Source organism: Sapajus apella, unplaced genomic scaffold (genome assembly GCF_009761245.1).
Source record: "Sapajus apella isolate SASKATOON/1434 unplaced genomic scaffold, GSC_monkey_1.0 scaffold37, whole genome shotgun sequence".
Lineage (NCBI taxonomy): Eukaryota > Metazoa > Chordata > Mammalia > Primates > Cebidae > Sapajus > Sapajus apella.
In genome coordinates this window covers 8,829,665-8,850,090 of record NW_022436977.1, presented here as the reverse complement: position 1 = coordinate 8,850,090, position 20,426 = coordinate 8,829,665, and the positions used below count along the sequence as shown (strand labels likewise).

The window sequence follows — 20,426 nt, the reverse complement described above, 5'->3', positions numbered from 1 at the left end:
AAGACAGGATGTACATCTAGCACTACAAGCAGAAGAGAAGCAATAGAGGACAGTACTGAGTAGTTTGGTCTCTGAAGACAATTTAAATTGAGGCTCTCCACTGAGGTCAACAGCTATGCGTGACCTTGGGAAAATTATTTAAGATATCTGTATCTCAGAAGTCTCATCCATGAAATCAGGATAGTAACAGCTCATATCTCACAAATATGTGAGAATTAAATCAGTAAATAAATGCAAAACACTTAGAAGAGTGCCTGCCACACTGCATGTGCTCAATGTTAGCTATTATTGTCATGGGTATGGTTAGAGTATAGACTCAATCTTCTTGCTCAGAATCTGCTTGAGAGTATACAACAGAGGTTCCTTTTATCGCCTAAATATCTCTACTGCCATGCTTCCACCTCACCCTCAGAACCATAGACATTAATTTTGATTGCTGGTCTACTCTCCTTAGGACCAGTCCTATTTTTTCTAGTATGAAATGATCTACTCATCTTAGAACACCAGGGTATGATTTGGCCATCTAAAGCTATTATAACAAAGATAGAGAAGAAAAATCATTTTAGATAGACAGAAGAAAGAATTAGGTAAAGACAGAGAGACAAGAAATCAAAAAGACCAAAATATTCATGTGTAAAAATGTAAAGAAAAATATCAGACCATCATCAATGTAGGCAGAAGATTTTAATGACAGTCTAGGGCTCTATTTTATTATTTTGGTTTGTTGGTAATATTGAATTATACCCTGGATATTTAATTTATAATCTAGAATAAATGACCCTTAGGAACCAGAGACTGAAAAAAATGGTAGTAAGCTCAGAATCACGGTAGAGATTGGTACAGTTTGTCCTAAATGAAAGAATACACTAAAGTTGCATTTATTTTTCCATTTCACTGCGTCTCAAATTCTCCCTGCTTACCAGATATCAAAGACAGAAGTTCAAATTGCCAGAAACCACCATATCTTGATGCTTAGATCCTACCTACTGATTTGCAATTACATACCAGGGGCAAATATATTAAGTCTATTTTGAAAAGGAAGAAATATTTTACAGTTCCTAAAGATCTGGTTTGAGATATTAACGTCCATGGTAGGCCAAGAGAATCTAGGAGCTATAATCCTGGTCACATTTCAAAAGTTTAAAGAAGGAAACAAGCCCAAAATAAACTCAACAGATCATATCAGTTTGTTTTTCAAAAATCTTACGAAATAAATGAAGACTCCTGACAATTCTGAAAACATAAGAACTAGAGAGTTGTAATTTAGAATTATGACCAGAGCCAATAATTCCTGTGAGTAAGTTCAGGAAAATAATGGAATGAACTCATATATTCTTCAATGATCACAGATTCAATGACAACATATTTTAACATAAATAATATTTTAAAATATAAGATTTATAGAAAAAGGCTGCCATTCTATTTCTAAAAGAGTTTACTTACTGATTACATTTATGAAAGATAATTAATGACTTATTGGTTTGAGAGTGGCAGAATAAAGTGATATTTCACGTTGGGAATAGGTCCAGATTCTCTTCTGATGCAGCATTCACACAAAAAAAAATCCCATAATGAAATATACATATGGTATTAGTTGTTTAATTGATTATGAAATCAGTTGACTGTAGGACCTATAAAAAATGTGGATTCAGGGTCTACATTTCTAATTCCATTATTCTGTAATTGCTTTGGTGGTATAAACCACATTTTATTTATATTTTCATTTCCAACACCTGACACAGAATCTTATACACATAAAAAGCAGGGTATCAATGTTCAGTGACAAAGAATGTATGGGAGGGTTATCTATATCATGCTGTTAATGAGCCATGTAGTTACTATTGGTGCTAAGTATAAACCTCATTAAATTAGGGGGATTAAATAAAGTATAATACACACATTAACATCTGTGAAACACATTTTACATATTTTTTAAATCTTCAAAACACAGATATTTTCAATCCCATTTCACAGAAAAAGAAACTGAGTAATTTTCCCTTAAAGCTAGTGAGACAGCTGGGTTCTTAAGCTCTAATACTTTGACTGCCAATGTTTTTCCCATTCTACTTTGCTTAGAACAAACATGGATGTCACTTAGAGAACTAAATCAACTTTTAAAATCTCTTCACATTGTGGCTTTTAGGACATTTGATTCAGCAATAAAATAGGCAACCAGTTAAGTAGCCTAGTTTAGCAAGCTGGAGTTATTATGTATTTACCACAGATTCTTACACTGTGAAGATCTGCTATAAGAAATTATCATTCTACTCTTGACTTTTTGGCAAGAAAAAGAAACGTACAAAACTCAAGCCTTTACTTCTATTTTGTTATAATTCATCCATCCAGGTAGATAAACAGGGAAACAGAGGAGGGAAGAAATGGACTGAGAAATGAACTCACGACTGAGTTACAGTATCTGTAATATTTGAAAAAGGCAGATTTTTAAAAAATCATTTCAAAAGAAAAAGCTACATGACTATTGCAAACTAGTACAATTAAACATTTTTATAAAATTAGTAGTACTGAATAAGTAGCCAAGATTTCTGAAAATAAATGCCTGGTAATAATTAATAAAAAGTTTTAGTTGAAGAAAGGATTCCATAAGCAATAAAGAAATTCTTTCTTTCTAAACAGAGAGGATTCTGTGCTAGTTTTCAACAAGGCAGTGTTGTTTCATAGTTTTTGTACTGGAAAAACCAGAACACTCTCAATTCTAACATTAGATAATCTTAAAGATTCATTAAAGCACTGCAATAAGATGCCATCCACCCAGCAGTTTGGAAACATAAGCTGCCAGACCTGTGAGCTTTAAGTTAAAATTACAAATAACCATAGCGTATTGCCACTAAAACTCTCAATAACGAGAAGATTCCACTGGTAAGTAGTTTCCAGGGTTTCCTGTTATCAGGAAATAGCAGAAATAATAGCAACAGCAGTAATAGCAATAGCAGCAGGGGCAGCAGTAACAGTAGTGGTGGTAGTAGCAGCAGCAGCAGCTAAAACAGCAATGGCAACAACTATGTGCATTTATTGAGTGTCTGCTATCTGTCAGGCCAGGGCAAAATAATTTAAATTAAATATTTAGCTAAATTATTTAAATTAATAATTTAACTAATTAATTTTTTTTGTTTTTTTGTTTTTTGAGATGGAGTCTCACTCTGTTACCAGGCTGGAGTGCAATGGTGCCATCTCGGTTAACCACAACCTGCACCTCCTGGGTTCAAGTGATTCTCATGCCTCAGCCTCCCAAGTAGCTGGGATTATGGACACATGTCACCACAAGCAGCTAATTTTTTAGTTGAGAAGGGGTTTCACCATGTTGGACAGAATGGTCTCAATCTCCTGACCTCGTGATCCACACGCCTGGCCTCCCAAACTGCTGGGATTACAGACGTGAGCCACCGTTCCCAGTCTAATTAATTTTTATACATTATCTCTATCTCTATTTTTCACAGCTACCCAGCAAGGAATTTATTACATATCTTTTACTGATGAGGAAGCTGAGGTCTGCAAGGTTAAGTAATTTACTCAAGAATGCAGAGTCAGTTAGATACAAAATTCGGATTTAAACATAAAATCATCTTATTTCAAAGCTGCACTCTTTTTACAACACCACATTTCACAGTGTTATGGATGAACAGATATTTTTCAGTGTGGATGATTAAAAACAATGATACTCTATATTTTAATAAAAAATGCAGAAAAGGAAATGTACAGTATCCTCTCCACATATGCAGATGATAGTAAACTTTTCCAGGTAGTCAAAAGTGACAAGAGTCGGGGTACAGAAGGAACTCAAAATCAGAGAGGTGAGATCAAAGTATCAGATGAACTATAATCTGGTCAAGTATATGGACGTATAATTTAGAGGGAAATAGTTTTACTATTTATAAAAGACAATTACGACTAAAATGAACCTAGGAGTATTCATAGACATTCCCTAAAAATACGTTTAGTGAACTCTATAAACCAGAAATCTAAAGGTATGACTAATATGTGCTGCAATGATAATTCTAAAGAAAGATATACTGGATTAAGAAAAAAAAAGTGAAAGAAAATGATTTGTGAAAATGGTATGGAAGGTGACAATGAAAAACAGGCTGGAGATTAGAATAAAATGAATAAAATGTAGGCAGAAATAAAATCATAAAGAATAGAAGACAGTAACTTTATGCTGGTATAGTGCTTCCTATGTGCCAAAGGCTTTCTAAGTACTACATGCATATACTAATGCCTTTAATTCCATCAACACCTCCTGAGTAGGTATTATACTTTTGTTATCTGTGTTTTACAAATGAGAAACTGGGCATAGAGGTCAGGTAACTTATCCAAAGCATACATACCTAGTAAGCAGCAGAGCAGGAACCCCAAACTAGGCAATCAACTGTGGAGCCTGTGCTCTCTAACCATTACACCATACTTTCCCTTTAAGGGTCCGAGAGAGTTAATGTAGAGCTGGGTATCAAATCTCCTAATCTTAGTATCAAGGAAGATCTCCTGAAGCCATCTAAGAAGGAAGTAAAACTTGACAAAATAAACTTCCTAGTAGATAAAATAGATAATAAAATACTGAAAATAGCAATGGTCTTAAGAAAAGTAGGTGAGTAGGTTGATAAACTAAGCATAGTTACAGATAGAAGCTAGAAACAAGTATAGGAGATTCTTATGCTTCTTTCTGAGTGAGAAATCATGGTAGGCAACCATATTTTCTAACAAAACTATCCCTTGCTTCTACATCGGGGCAGACTAGGCTATTAACTGGTCTGTCTCAGTTAGTATATTTTAGATTCTACAAACATAATAATGCGGATGCCATTTTTCTTGATATAATTTCTAAAAATATGAAAATGTATTTTGCAGCATCTAGTTATAAACTATACCTTACAGATGACTCATGAAATGAATAAAATGTCTAGGAGTCCTTCTTTAGACAATACTCTACAAAACTACTTTTTCTTTTCCAACTAAGAAAATCTGAAGAATGATAAATCTATATCAGCAGTCTACACACAGTTCTATGGAGATTAATGTCAAGAAGTTAATAAGTATTGAAGGAAAAAAATTCCCAGGTCAAGTAAATATGCTTTTAGACATTCACAGTTCACATATAGCATTAAAAAAATTCCTACTTCAAGAGTGAAACTCCATCTCAAAAAAAAAAATTCCTATATTACAGAATCTATTTTAACTTTAACTTTCATTTCCTAAACTTATTTGGCCATGGAAACTTTTCCCCCAGACCATTTATAAATTATGTACATTAGTTCTACAGTACAGAATTTGGGAAGCACTGGCCTAGTTACCTTCTTTTATAGAAATGCAAGAGAATTGCTTATACAAGACTACATGTAGAGAATTAAACATGCCTAGGAGTAATGTGGACATTTAATTTTCTCAAGGTCAAGAGTTCCTGTTCTGCTAGTTGGGAAAGGGTTATGTGGCATTATAAATTCACCTTCTCATATGAATAAATCATGACATTTAGGTAGAACCAATACTGAATAACAGAACCACAGAACTCTACAACAAGTCAGCACCCAGCCGGGCGCAGTGGCTCACGCCTGTAATCCCAGTACTTTGGGAGGCGGGCAGATCACGAGGTCAAGAGATTGAAAACGTGGTGAAACTCCGTCTCTACTAAAAAATACAAAAATTAGCTGGGCGTGGTGGCGCCCACCTGTGGTCCCAGCTACTCACGAGGCTCAGGCAGGAGAATTGCTTGAACCCGAGAGGCAGAGGTTGCAGTGAGCCGAGATCGCGCCGCTGCACTCCAGCCTGGCGCCTGGCAACAGAGCAAAACTTTGTCTCAAAAAAAAAAAAAAAAAAAAGAAAAGAAAAACAAAAAACTCAGCCCCCACATTTTACAAATAGGCTAACAGGGGCTCCAAAACACTTCTGCTCCCTTGGTCATCACATCACTGGCCACACCTTAGTTTGTTGATTACTTTTCATCTCCCTAATCTCTTACTGTATGATTCGCCGGAGCTCAGTCTGTGGATCTTGCCCTTTATACACATTGTTTAGTGACCTTTTTTTTTTTTTTTTGAGACAAGGTTTCACTCTGTCACCCAAGCTGGAGTGCAGTGGCATGATCATGGCTCACTGCAGCCTCCACCTCCCAGGCTCAAGTGATCCTCCTACCTCAGCTTCCCAAGCAGCTGACACTACAGACATGCACCACCTCTTTGTGATATAGTCCCATGACTTTTTAAAATTATTTTGGGGAGTGGGTCATTTGTAGACTCACATGCAACTGTAAGAAATAATATACAGAGATATCATGTTTACCCAGTTTCTCCCAATAATAACATCTTACAAAACTATAGTATATTATCACAACCAGGATACTGACTGCTCATACACCAATGTCATTCAGATTTCCCCAGTTTTATTTGTATTCATCCTCATGATGTTTTAAAACACTAAATGATACTTATAGCTTAGAACATTCCCTGAAACTCATAAAGGCAAATGACTACAACATCTCCACTTAGATATCTAATAGGTATCTCAAACTAAAACATGTCCCAAATCACAGTCCTCATCTTCCCTACCAATTCTACTCCTCCCATAGTCTTCTCACCACCATCTTTCCAGTTGCTCAGACTATTAACTATGGAGTTATCCTCAACATTCTTTCTCACATTTCACATCCAAACCTTCCACAAATTCAATATATATCTAAAATGAAACCACTTATCACCTACACTGCATCCTAGCCTAAACCTCCACCATGTCCTACCTGAATTACCACAATAGCTCCCTAATTGGTCTCCCTAATTCTGCACATGTTTTTCTAAAGTTATTCTCAAGAAAGCAGCTAGAGTGATACAGGCAACCCTCTATATTTTGTTTATTCTGTCTTTTATTGAGTTCTCCTCTATTTAAAATCTTCTAGTGACTGCTCATCTCAGAGTAAAGCCAAATTCCACAGGACTATAAAGTCCTATACCACGTGGCCCAAACTACCTCACAGGTCCCACCTCCTACTATTCCCTCCCTTGCTTACTCCACTGCACCCAAACCAGTCTCCTTGAAGTTTCTTAAATCAGAAACGATCCCACTTCAGGGCTTTTGCACTAGCTATTCCCTCTCCCTGGAATGCTCTTTAGATATATATCCAAATGGTTCACTTCCTTTGCCAGCTTCATGTCATCACTCAAATGTCATCTCTCAGTGAGGCCTCACTAAATTAAAAATGGTAGCCTTCCAACTCCTACCCCATACTCCTTTATTCCCCTTCTCTGATTCATATTTCTCCCTAGAATTGATCATCATCTAACATATTATATGTTTTATTTAGTTTTTATTGTCTTTCACAACTGTAATGTAAATTCCATAAGACCAGAGATTTCAGTCTATATTTCTAACACCTAGGACACTGCCAGGCACAAAGTAGATGCTCAATAAATATTCCCTGAATAAAAAAGTGTTTTGCCAAAATGTGACAAAAATAGGGCAAGAATCTGAGCCTCTATAGTTTAATTATTTTCTTAAGAATGGTGATGGACTCACACTGAACCAATCACACCTTTTATTCAACAGTAGCCAAAAAACACATATGCATGAAATGGCTGACCAGATGAATAAAGCAGAATAACATGATGGTAAGGTGGGATTAGACTCAAGCTAAAACTCATTAGCACCAAAATGAAATTCAACTAATTGTCTACAATAAGCAAATTTTGTACTGACTGCCAAGTGTTTTATCTGAACCAATTTTTTTAAAAAATGAATTTACTAGTGACAGAACTTTAAGAGTTCATATTTTAAGAAAATGAATTTGATACATACTATAAAAAATAAAATTCTGTGTAAGACCACAAAGAAGTACAGTTGTTCCTTGGTATCGGTAGGGGATTGGTTACAGGACCTGCCCTCGTCCCACAAGTACCCCTACTTCCCCAAGCCCCCACCAAGAATAACAAAGTTCTCAGATGCTCAGGTCACTTATACAATGTAAATGCTATGTAAATGGTTGTTATATTGTATTTTTTCATTTGTATTTTTTTACTGTTCTATTGTTATTTCTCATTGTTTTTCCCCCAACAAAATATTTTCAATCCATGGTTGGCTGAATCTGCAGACATGAAACCCAAGGATATGGAGGGTTGACTGTACTCCCACATTACTATATTAAGAATGTGGTTTATCCTACTTTCGACCTATGACCAAGGTAAGGTGAATCTCTGTAAATGAATACAGAACTAATGTTTAAAACAGAAAAAGTTATTGTTTCTGGATAAACTTTTAAAAACTGGGTAGAAAGAGGGCAGACAGCAAAAATTCCTAGAGACAAATAAGGAAAAAAACAAAATAAAACTAGTATATCACTAAGTCCACTACTAAGAAACAAACCACTTGTGGAGATTTTGGAAAACCTTTCATTTGAGATATAAATTAGTTTGGAAATTTAGAACTAATAATTCTTCTGCTACTTAATTCTAAGAAACACATCATATAATATGTGGTCACTTAAACTGGCTTTAAAAATGTTCTAAAATGCAAATATAGAAGTTCTGATTTTACAGTAAAAATCTACCATTGAGTCATAATTTCAGAGCCTTCCTATCCTTATGCTATTAATATCACAAAAGGCATTTTGCTAGTCTTTTAAATTTAAGAAATTAGTAGAGTATAAATAGTAACCTTTTCATTGTACTGCAAGAAAAAAATGCAAGGTGTACTAAGTAGATACAGCACTCTGTCTGCAGCCCAGTAACAAGACTTCCATATAACAATTAGAGCAATGTTCCTGTTTATAGGATAAAATCTGTACATTTTATTCATTAGCAAATAATTCCTGAGGCACTTAAACAATATAATTTATTAAAAGAAAATAATAGTATCAAAAGTGTTTAGATCATTCAATGTAACTAAAATAAACACATGCCAAACTTAAAATATATAAAGGAAAGAAATACATGCATTACTGATTACCATCCATATTTTTTTTAATATGTTACCTTTACCCAAAGGAGCTACATTAATGGCTTAGTAGATATTACATCATACATGACAAATATGTAACCTTAAAACTGGCTCTAAAGGTCTGCAAGTAGTACTGCCAATTCTTTACACCTAAGAACTCACAACTGAGGTAATATTAAAAATAATCCCAATGGGACAGAATAATAATAATGTCTAATGGGCTAACAGCCAAATTCAAAATCTACAAATAGGCAGCTATACAAAATCTGTAGAGAATTCTATGAAATCTCTTAGAGTTCTTAAAACAAACACTAACAAATTTTAAATAAAAAAATATAAAAATAGACATCATAAAATAGACATTAATAAATTTTGAGAACATAAAACCAAGCTATTAAAATTAAATTAATTTAAAAAAATCAAAATGCAAGAATTGTTATCATTAAAAAAAATTACAGAATTAATACTGGTTAACAGATTTTATATGTCAGCAAAAATAAATGCAATTTTGGAACATAATTGTGGAGACCTGTTGTTCCAAGGATATGAAAATAGCCATGGTTTCCTAACAACTAGAGTTTTAATATTCCTTGGACTGTATTCATACTAGAGAAAGATTTAAGGGCAGCAGCCAAAATGACTAAACTTCAACTTGGATGTTGAAGCAGTGATTTGATGGGCTTTTCTTGGTCATAATTGCCTTATAAGCTTAAGATCATGAGCCAAAGCCCCCAGTGGGAAGTATGCTCAATTTGGCGGGCCTTAAAGCCATCTCTGGCCAAACAGCATCAGCCTTATGGGAGGCGGGCCATGTAGAAAGGGAGTCTCCCCAAGATCTGATTTCCTGAGGCCACAACCTAAGAGCAGGTCCCACAGTCAAATTATTCACACTCCTTGGAAAGAGAGAACAGGCATCAGTTGTGTCCATCGAAGGGGGACACTGTCCAGGTATACCCTGGACATATTTTGAAATCTCTGGGCTGCTTCTGCATCTGAAAAATAAGAAAAATAGCACAATGACAGACAACGAATGAGGAAAAAGACAATTATCTGGCCTAAAACTTAAGACGTATAAGAAATTAAGAAACCAGACAAACAGACAAAAAGACAAACAGCCATATCATTTGGAATCTAATATTCTGAAGGCAAGTACAGCAGAGAAAAACAAAAATTATTTTAAGCAAAGAAAAGACATAGCAACAAACGTTATTTTTAGACAGCGCAAACTGGAGAAAAAAAATACGTTAAGATATGTCAACCTGACACAAAGATAAGGTGGAATAGGAATCTAGTCCCATTTGAAAGCTGAAAAGAGCTGAATAAAGAGAGCTAGTGTCATGAACTTGGCTGCTTAACTGCCTTGTAAGAAAACATCTCAGAACTTTGAACTTAGGAAATTCCAACTTGTCTTGCACCAGGTCACGAGCTCCAAAGAGCAGGAACCTATTTCAACAAGCAGCTTTAAAAAAAAAAAAAACAAAATACTTTAATACTTTTCATTCATATTAATGATACATTTAAAAATGCAATAGTGCTAACATCTATCAAAGTAAAATGCACTGAATGAAAATTAAACTTACTCAGAAAGGTGCTCAGAAGTTGGGATACAAACAGAAACTGAAATTAGAAGAAAAGTTTTACATTTACAACAGCATATGAAATATGATGAGTGAGAATAATGATTTAGTAGAGACCATATTGTGTATGACCAAAAATACTGGAATAAATATCAAAAATCTAAAGTTGCACAGTTACATATACGTACCTTTCTGCATTACAACTTGGCAAGTATGAGTTTCATGTTGACTTAAGTGTGTAGCCATATTATCTAAGCCAGAAACATCACTTAGGAAATCACAATTAAGGCACACTAGAGTAATGCCCCTAGGAAAAAAAAAATATTAAAAAAAGATTTTTATCTTTTATGAGCATCCATATACAAATTTGATGATTATTTTTCCATAATTTGCTTTTTGTGTCATATATAACTATAACTTCCCATTTTTGTTATATAAATTTGATATAAACTGAAACTATTTTCTGGAAAATGACACAGCCATGCCCAAATTATGCTACTATTTATTTACAGAAAGTATTTATTTGATACTTTTACCTTCACACCAATTGTTAAAAGTTAGGAGTCAGAAGACCTAGAGTCAGTCTTGTCTCCATAATCAACTTGTGTAACTTAGGCAAATCACATTCTATTTGCCCTTCCACTCATCTGCAAAGTGTAGACAGCATATTCATTCACTTGATACTTACTGAAGCTGTTTTCATATATATTGTACTACTAGGTATGGTGAATATAATAGTGAACAAAAAAATAGTACTGTCTATGCAATAATGGAGCTTACTTACAATCTGGTGTTTATTTAGTTGGAGCTAAATTCAGTAGAAAAATGTGACGGCTTTAAAAATAGATCACGTTATAGCCACCATCAATTGTACATTACATATTAAGTGTTTTCCCATGTATTATTTCATCTGATTCTCACTATGGCCATCAAGGTTGGTATTATTCTCATTTAACATTGAACTAGCTAAAGTAGTTAATAAAATACTGAAATCTGCAAACTTGAGTTCCTCATCATTCTAGCACTGTGAACTAGTCTATCTGCTGGGGCTTAAAGTACTCATCAACAAAACTTCACTGAGTGCTCTAGTTCTTTTTTTTTTTTTTTTTTGAGAAAGAGTCTCGTTCTGTCACCCAGGCTGGAGTGCAATGGCGTGATCTCAGCTCACTGCAACCTCTGTCTCTCGGGTTCAAGCAATTCTCCTGTCTCAGCCTCCTGAGTAGCTGGGATTACAGGTGCACGCCACCACACCTGACTAATTTTTGTACTTTTAGTAGAGACGGGGTTTCACCATGTTGGTAAGGCTGGTCTCGAACTCCTGACCTTGTGATCCACCCACCTTGGCCTCCCAAACTGCTAAGGATTACAAGCATGAGCCACTGCGCCTCGCCTGAATGCTGTAGTTCTTAAATGAAATGTGTAATTAGTACCAATTTTTAAAGAAGTTAGGAAACAATTGCCTAGTTATCAATACTTTATTTTCGAATACAGGCATGGTTTTTGTACTCACTGGATTTAACTGTTAAGCATTTATTATTTGAAGTATTTGAACATACTTGACATAAAGTACATTAAGATTCTAATTTAAAATGCATTTAGACTTGTGATTTTTAGCTGAAAGGTGTTTTGAAATATTAAGCCTGTAAAACACTAAAATAGTTCAGAGAACTTAGCCACTATATGTTTAATTTCTTATAGTTATGAGTTAACCACTTGGGAGTTTGTTACACCAAGCATTTCAAGTGCTATTTAAAAGAAAATCAATTATGTTAAATGTATAAGTGATGCTTTTGCCTTAAGTAATCTGAATTGTAAACAGAAGTCTTGAAAAGTATTTAGTCTATTGAACTAGAATGCCCTGTGCCTCTTCTATCAGTAGAAACAATACCCATTCTTTAAAGTCAAGTAGGCCTAACACCTATCCAGACCACTATAAGAACAGTAATCTTTTTCCTCTCTCAAGTAACTCTCATTGCACTTATTAAAATTCATAGTTATTTATGTTCACACCTTAACTCCCACACAATAAAATGCTGTACACTCCCCTGAAGGTTGGTTCCAACAATGCTTCATCACTGTCATCTTTACAGGACCTGCTACTTTATGTGCAAGACAGATACATAATAAATAGTTACAGAATGAATAGTCCATTTCAATAAGAGTAATTACATAAATTATTGTCATATGGATTTATAAAGATGCTAAGCTCCATTCACAGAAATTAAACAATTTTCAATTTGAGACTACCCAAGTTGAGTGAGAAAACATCCGAGATCTTTAAAATCACATAGTTCGCTTAGAAACTAAACACACAACTGAACTTGACAACAAGGTAAAAATTGAATTAAAATCTCATTCTTAAAATGCAATAAAGCCATATTCGCTCTTGTAATTGGTTTTAGTAAAGGTAACATCTGATGTAGCTTAACTATTTCCCCAAATTCAGTAAATATTTCAAAAGTAGTACTAACATTTTTTAAATTGAATGAAATTTTCTCTCCCTGTGAGCTACTAGTCTAACATCACAGACAGGGCCTATTTTCCACATCATTTTCAATATACACATTAATTTATTCAACAAATATTTACTGAATGCCTACTATGTGCCAGGCATAGACCAAAAAACCAAACCACACACAATGTAGTGAGAGAACACAAACAATAAGCAACTAAAATAAAAGTATGTCAGATGATCTAGAGAAAAGTAAAACATAAAAAGGAGATAGGGAATGCTGGGATAAAGGATACAGTTTTTTTTGAATTTTGTAGTCAATAAAAGACTCACTCAATCAAAGGAGAGGCCTGAAAGAGACAAAAGAGCTAGCCATACAATATCTGGGGAAAAGCAAACTGGGCATAGGAAATAATAAATGCAAAGGTCCTGAGACATATCATCCCCTCTTCTACATTTTCCATTAATCCAAAGAATCAAAGTAAATATTGGCAAAACTTATCTCTACAGATCAGCTTGATGGAGCAAAGACATTGACATTTCAAGGAGCAATGGCAACATAAAATAAGGTTCAAGGAATCAGAGAAATATGAAATAATAATGCTCGGTGGATTCTAAGTTAATATGTGGTATAACCAAAGCTAACTATCAATGCCTCTAGAAAATTTTATAAACAGTCCTTTCTGTACAGTAATGAAATTGTATAATTCTCTTTATTTTCAAAAGAAAATATAAGAATTATAAAAATCACATACTGATTTCAAGAATTCCAGTGGTTAAAGGAAATTTACTTCAAAACTAAAAAAGTGTTGATTCCTATAATAGATAGCTTAGCTATCTTTTTAATATTCAAATATTGTTGGAGTGCCTTATTTTTGTTCTCATTTTACAATGTAAATGCATCAAGGTTTCCTCTGGACATCACCTTTCCACTGAAATAAATTCAGCAAGAGAACAATGCCTCATCACACTTCTGGTCTAAGAACACAATGAACACAACTCTCTAATGTCCAGTAGCAATCATTTATATTTTCAATTAGGTACCCTAACATCAGGTTTAAAAAAAGTTACAGTTACCACAATGAGATGCCACTTTATACCCATTAGGATGACTATAATCAAAAAGAGATAATAAAAAGTGTTGGCAAAGATATGGAGAAATTGGAACCCTCAAACGCTGCTGGTGGGAATGTAAAATAATGGAGCTACTGTGGAAACAGTCTGGTGGTTCCTCAAAGGCTCAACATGGAGTTATCACACAACCCAGAAATTCTAATCCTAAATATATACTAAAGAGAAATAAAAAGACATGACCATACAAAAACATGCACACAAACGTTTACAGTAGTTTTATTCATAAGAGCCTCAAAATGAAAACAATCTAAATAAATAAACTATGATACATCTTTACAATGGAATACTATGCTGCAATTTTTAACAATGAAATATTGATACATACTACAATACAGATGAATCTTGAAAACATTATGCTAAATGAAAGAAACCAGTCACAGAGGACTACATCATGTAACATTTTTTACATGAAATGCCCAGAATGGGCAAATATTACACAGACAGAAAGTAGACTAGTTGTTTAGGGATGGGGAAAGCCAGAAAAAAATGGGAATGCCCACTAATGGGTACAGGGTTTCTTTCTGGAGTGATAAAAATGCAGTAAAACTAACTGGTGATTGCTGCAGAACTCTGTGAATATACTAAAAATCTATAAACACATACATTGTATGGTATGTTAATTCTAACTCAATAAAGCTGTTGTGTAAAACATATTTAAGTCATTACAATTTTTCAATAGGAAGAGTAAAAAAAGATCAACTAGTTACCTGAGATTTTCTGAATGCTTCTTAAAAATACAAAATCTTTTGCTTGGACGGTTACTATGAAAGCTGGAGAAACAAAAGAGATTGTAATGATTTTATTATACAATAAGTCATATTAATTTATATTTCAAGTTCATACTTAAATTTGTAGTTTTTAAGAAAAGATTATACTGTAAATAATAAAATGCCTGTCATTTCCATTTAATTCAACATTTTATCTTACATTCCATTTTACCTATTATATTCTAATGACACTATTTTCCCAGGCATATTTTTAGATAATTAGCACTGTACCTTAGTATTATGTTAAAAAAGGAAATTAAAAATGTAATACATTTTTACATTAAAAAAATGTAATACATTTTTACATTAAAAAAATGTAAAGAGTGGCCGGGCATGGTGGCTCACGCCTATAATCCCAGCACTTTGGGAGGCTGAGGCGGGTGGATCACAAGGTCAGGAGTTAAAGACTTGCCTGACCAATATGGTGAAACCCTGTCTCTACTAAAAACATAAAAATTAGCTGGGAGTGGTGGTGTGCCCTTACAGTCCCAGCTACTCAGGAGGCTGAGGAAGAAGAATCGCTTGAACACAGGAGGCAGAGGTTACAGTGAGTCAAGATCATGCCACCGCACTCCAGCCTGGGTGACAGAGTGAGGCATGGTCTCAAAAACAAAAACAAAAAAAGAAAGAAAATGCAAAGAGCATCAAATTCAGTATTTTAATTTATGAAGAGTTAATTCTAAATTTCTGTTAATAACACATTTGTGCTATAACACGAACAGTTATCAACAATAATTCTTTTTTATTACTCTCCAATCTTAACATGTTTGTGTAGGGGATGGGGGAAGGATCTAAATGATCTGGGAAGTAAACAGTACTTGAGCTAAATGCCACTGTTTATCATCCATAAATTCAAACAGAGTGTTCCTTGTAATTACTAGCAGACTTTTTTTCTTCTTCTTTTAAGAGATGGATCTCAGTATGTTGCCCAGGCTGGAATCAAACTCCTGGGCTCAAGTGATCCTTTTGCCTCAGCCTCCTGGGTAGCTGAAACTACAGAAGCACACAGTCGAACCTGGGTTTCTAGTAGAGGGTTTTTTGTTAAAAAAAAAAAAAAAATTAAAGCAGAAATCATGAGTCAAAACAATGCTTCCTCTAAGCACAGAAAAGAAAACCATGAATCAAAATTTGCAACCCATGATAATAGCTTCTATATACCCTTTTAATTCCAGTAAGAAAAGCTTTCCTGTACTAGAAAGCCAGGATTCGACCAATAACATAAACATCACCTGACAGCTTACAGTAGGTCCCTCCTCACCACCATTATCCATGTTTCACTTTCTGTGGCTTCAGTTACCCAAGTACACTACAATAAGATATTTTAACAGAGACAGACTACATTCATATAACTTTTATTACAGTATATTGTTATAATTGTTCCATTATTATTATCTTACTGTGTCTAGTTTATAAATAAATCTTTATTGTATGTAGATGTGTATGCATAAGAAAAAACATAGTGTAGTATACATAGAGCTTAATATTATCCACAGTTTCAGGCATCCACCAGGGGTCTTGGAACATATATCCCAGTGGATAAGGGGGACTACTGTATTTCAAAATGCAGTCTTCCCCGACCAACAACCCCTGCCCCATGACAACCCCTCAAACATACAGAGGGCAGCGGAGCTCAGGAATTTGCTTTAACGAGCATTTTCAGTGATTCATATACAAGCTAAAGTTTGAGAAGCAGCAGCCAACACACCAGTATCTGGGTCAACGGCTACTCTCAGATACAAGGTAACTGTCCCCAGCACAACATTAATGTATAGGAAAATATATATACATATATAGTCTGGCTAGCTATAATCCCCAGAAAATATCCACAGATTTCTAACAGTCATTTCTTCAACCTGGGAGTAGTTTACAAATTTAAGACGGTATCACAAAAATAAAGTTTTGTTAGAAGAGTATATTGGGAAGTTGGGAAGCCCTGAAATTATATGCAAAAACTTGTATACATAACTATATTTCCTCAGATAAATGAATCCAAGATTCCTACAAAATGTGCACCAAAATAAGTTATTTTTAAATAAGACTTAAAAGCTTGTTAATCTTTCTATTCAAACAAGCAGACTATTTTTGGTTTATTTAGCTATTAAATATAAGAGAAGAGAAAATATTACATTAATAGGGTCTTTTTGATAGCTTCTACATTTGTCTACAACTTATACCATATCATAATGTTGGTAATTTTAAATTTTTAGTTGCCTGAATTCTGTTTTAGAGTTTCTCATCTATAAAAAGGGATTCCTACCACCTCTTTCATTTATCTGTACTTAATTCCATACTTAAAGATTTGTGTATCAAAGGAAGGGAAAAGTGAATTCACAGCTCACAAATAAAAAGGGAAAAAAATACTATCCTTCTTCCTATTAGCTCTCCATAAAGGTAATGGCAATATAGAAATAAATCTAAGAAAAGTTTTATATTACGATATAGTAAAAATATAATGTTAAAACCTAATTTTTAAAAATCCCCTACTTGGTTAGCTGACAGTATATAATTTTCAAAACTCATTAAGCTATTCTCTAATAGGTGAATTTTATTGTGTATTAATTATACCTCAAGAAAACTAAGGACAAAAACCTCCTTCAACCATTATTTTCTTCATAATCTTGAATCCATATAAGTAACAACTTTACTTTCTAAGAAACACAAAAGGAACAATTTTCTTAGCAATTTTAAGACACTAGAATAGAGGCTGATAATACAATAACAAAGGCAAGTTGCCTGCCCTAGAGTTTTTGGTTGCTTGGGGGAAGCATTTGCGGGAGAGAGGGAGTGGCACAGAATGAATGCCCAAAGTAGTTAGGAATTTGGTATGGAAAGGTGTTATATTTTCCAGAAATTCTGAACTTCATCCTATCAATGTTAGGAAGTCAAAGGATTTTAGGCCAAAGAATGACCTGCCCAGATTTGCCTACAGCAAAAGAAAGGATGAACTAGATAAAAGGGGGAAAACTGTAGGCAGAAGACAAGTTATGATGTTATCATAATAGTCCAACTAGTCCTATGATTATCACTTAGTGTCAATAAATTTATGTAAAATTTATAATGAAGTCAAGCAGATCTTTTAAAAATTCAGTACTCTGTCTTACCTAATGTATAAGAAACAAACTTTTATACTAGCTTTCCTTTTCCTTGGCAATTTTTTAAATCATCCCTCAAAGCCTAAGTGAAATTTACAGAAAATCTTCCTTTTTCTTGTTTAAAGATTTCATACTTATCTCCTCTGTACTCTCATACTCATTTGTTTATCACATTAATCTAGGTAAATTTATCTCCCCTAAATTGAGAAAATTACAATCAAGGACTACCCTCAATCCTAATAATGACAAGTTAGAAATTATAGCTATCATTACTTAAATATCTCTTAAGTGCAAATTGTTATTAAGCACTTGAATACATTTTTTCTAATAATCACAGTAACGTAACTTTATTTTCAAGAAAAGCAATCTTGAGAGTCAGATTAAGTAACCTGTTCAAAGTTCCACACATATACAGTGAAGCTTGGATTCAAATCCAGACTTGTTTGATTGTTCACCACCAGGTTGCCATACTTCTTAGCAAATTGTAATAAATACGTTCCTAGTAGGTACATAATGAAATAAATGAACCTGGCTGAAATAAAACTCTGCTACAAAAAAAGAGATACTGGTTACTTATGTTAACTTTATCCTCTTTTATGTAAAGAAAAATGCTCCTTATACATCATTTTGAGAAATAATAGCAATATTATAGAGCAGTTTCTATGCATTTTTTCAGATAATTTCTATTACTACGTAAAAGCTATAAGTAAATAAGGTGCAATAATTTAAACAACTGAACATAAATAATGCTGCTTAAAAAAGTTACTTAAAAATTACACATTTAATGATGTTTTTCTTTGAAAGGATCTTACTTCAACAATACTCCGACTGCTTCAAGATTTTTGAATATCTTCTTTTCAGATTTTATTTAGGACCTTTTATAATTACAACAAATAATAACTATCACCTGCAGTTTGTAATGCACTAGGTAATATGATGAATACAAAGACCACTTCTTCTCAAGGAGATAAGGCAGACACAAATAAATATAATAAAAGGCAAAATAGGGCTGGGCATGGTGGCTGACACCTATAATCCCAGCAGTTTTAGAGGCCGAGGCAGGTGGATCACCCGAGGCCAAGAGTTCGAGACCAACCTGGACAACATGGTGAAACCCTGTCTCTACTAAAATTATAAAAATTAGCTGGGTGTGTTGGCGGGCACCTGTAATCCCAGCCACTCAGCAGGCTGAGGGAGGAGAATTGTTTGAACCTCAGAGGATCTAGCCACTGCACTTAAGCCTGGGTGACAGGGCAAGACTCTGTCTCAAAAAAAAATGCAAAATAGATGAATAGTACACAATTCAAAGAAAGTAATGGTTGTGGTGATCAGACATTTGAAAAGGTAAACTGAGAGGAAAGAACAAGGCATTCTGGGAACTCACAAGGAATACAGAAAGGTCACTGCAGAAAACAAACATGGGGCTGGGCACAGTGGAGGGTTCAGCTATCATCATTGCACTTTAGGAAGCTAGAGGGAGCAGATCGCTTGAGCCCAGAAGCCCGAGACCAGCCTAGGCAACACAGAAAAACCCCATCTCTACAAAAAATTATCTGAGTATGGTAGTGCATGCCTGTGAGTGCCAGCCACTCAAGATGCTGAAGTGGGGGGATCACCTGAGCCCAGAGGGTTGAGACTGCAGTGAACTGTGATAGAGCCACTGCACTCCAGCCTGGGTTGGAGTGAGACCCTTTCTCAAAAAAGAAAAAAAAGAAAGAATATGAATATGGAAGAATCTATACTCTGTGAAAGATTAACCAACTTACAGGGGTGGATTGGGGCAGGTGTGAGATCAGAAGCAAAAAGATCAATTGAGAGGCTACAGTGTTAGTATGGGAATTAAAGGTTCTAGTGCTTTGGAGAAAATGAGGCTTCTGTATATATAGACCTCAGGCTTATATTAAAGGAATTAAAGGTTCTAGTGCTTTGGAGAAAATGAGGCTTCTATATATATAGACCTCAAGAATCAACACTACAAAGAAGAGTTCACCGTTCAGGGGGATGCACCTAACGCAATGAGTGAAGCAAGGGTGCTGCTGAAGTTGAGAAAAAGACCTATCAAACCCTAAAAAGAGTGGCAATGGAAGCTTTTAGTTCCATATGACACTAACACTAAGAGCTATGTGTGATGACAATTAACAAGAATTTCTTGTATATTGCAAAATAATTAGAAGAGTATATTTTGAATGTTCCCAACACAAAGAAATGATAAACGTAGCTGGGCATAGTGGCACACCTATATAGCTACTCAGGATGCTAACACAGGAGGATCACTTGAGCCCAGGAGTTTGAGTAAGCTTTGATTGCACCACCTAACACTCTGGAGTGACAATGAGACCCCTTTGAAAAGAAAAGAAAAGAGAAAAGAAAAGAAGGAAAGAAGGAAGGAAAGAAAGAAGGAAAGAGAGAGAGAAAGAGAAAGAGAAGAAGGAAGGAAGGAAGGAAGGAAGGAAGGAAGGAAGGAAGGAAGGAA

General features: G+C 34.6%; 1 protein-coding gene across 22 annotated transcripts in view; it reads right to left on the bottom strand.

Annotated features, from left to right (window-relative positions):
• Positions 1–20,426, bottom strand: part of ZNF280D (zinc finger protein 280D) — a 104,497-nt gene that overhangs the window by 17,261 nt on the left and 66,810 nt on the right. For 17 of the 22 annotated variants that reach the window (XM_032297348.1, XM_032297349.1, XM_032297340.1 and 14 more), the window contains 3 exons: positions 14,802–14,864; positions 10,697–10,815; positions 10,512–10,548 (listed from right to left, as the gene is read on the bottom strand). In XM_032297348.1, coding sequence (XP_032153239.1) covers positions 10,512–10,548; positions 10,697–10,815; positions 14,802–14,864 — 219 coding nt within the window. Of the gene's footprint in view, positions 1–7,303; positions 10,391–10,511; positions 10,549–10,696; positions 10,816–14,801; positions 14,865–20,426 lie in introns of those variants that run through there. The other 5 variants (XM_032297351.1, XM_032297360.1, XM_032297359.1 and 2 more) reach the window with 5 other exon arrangements.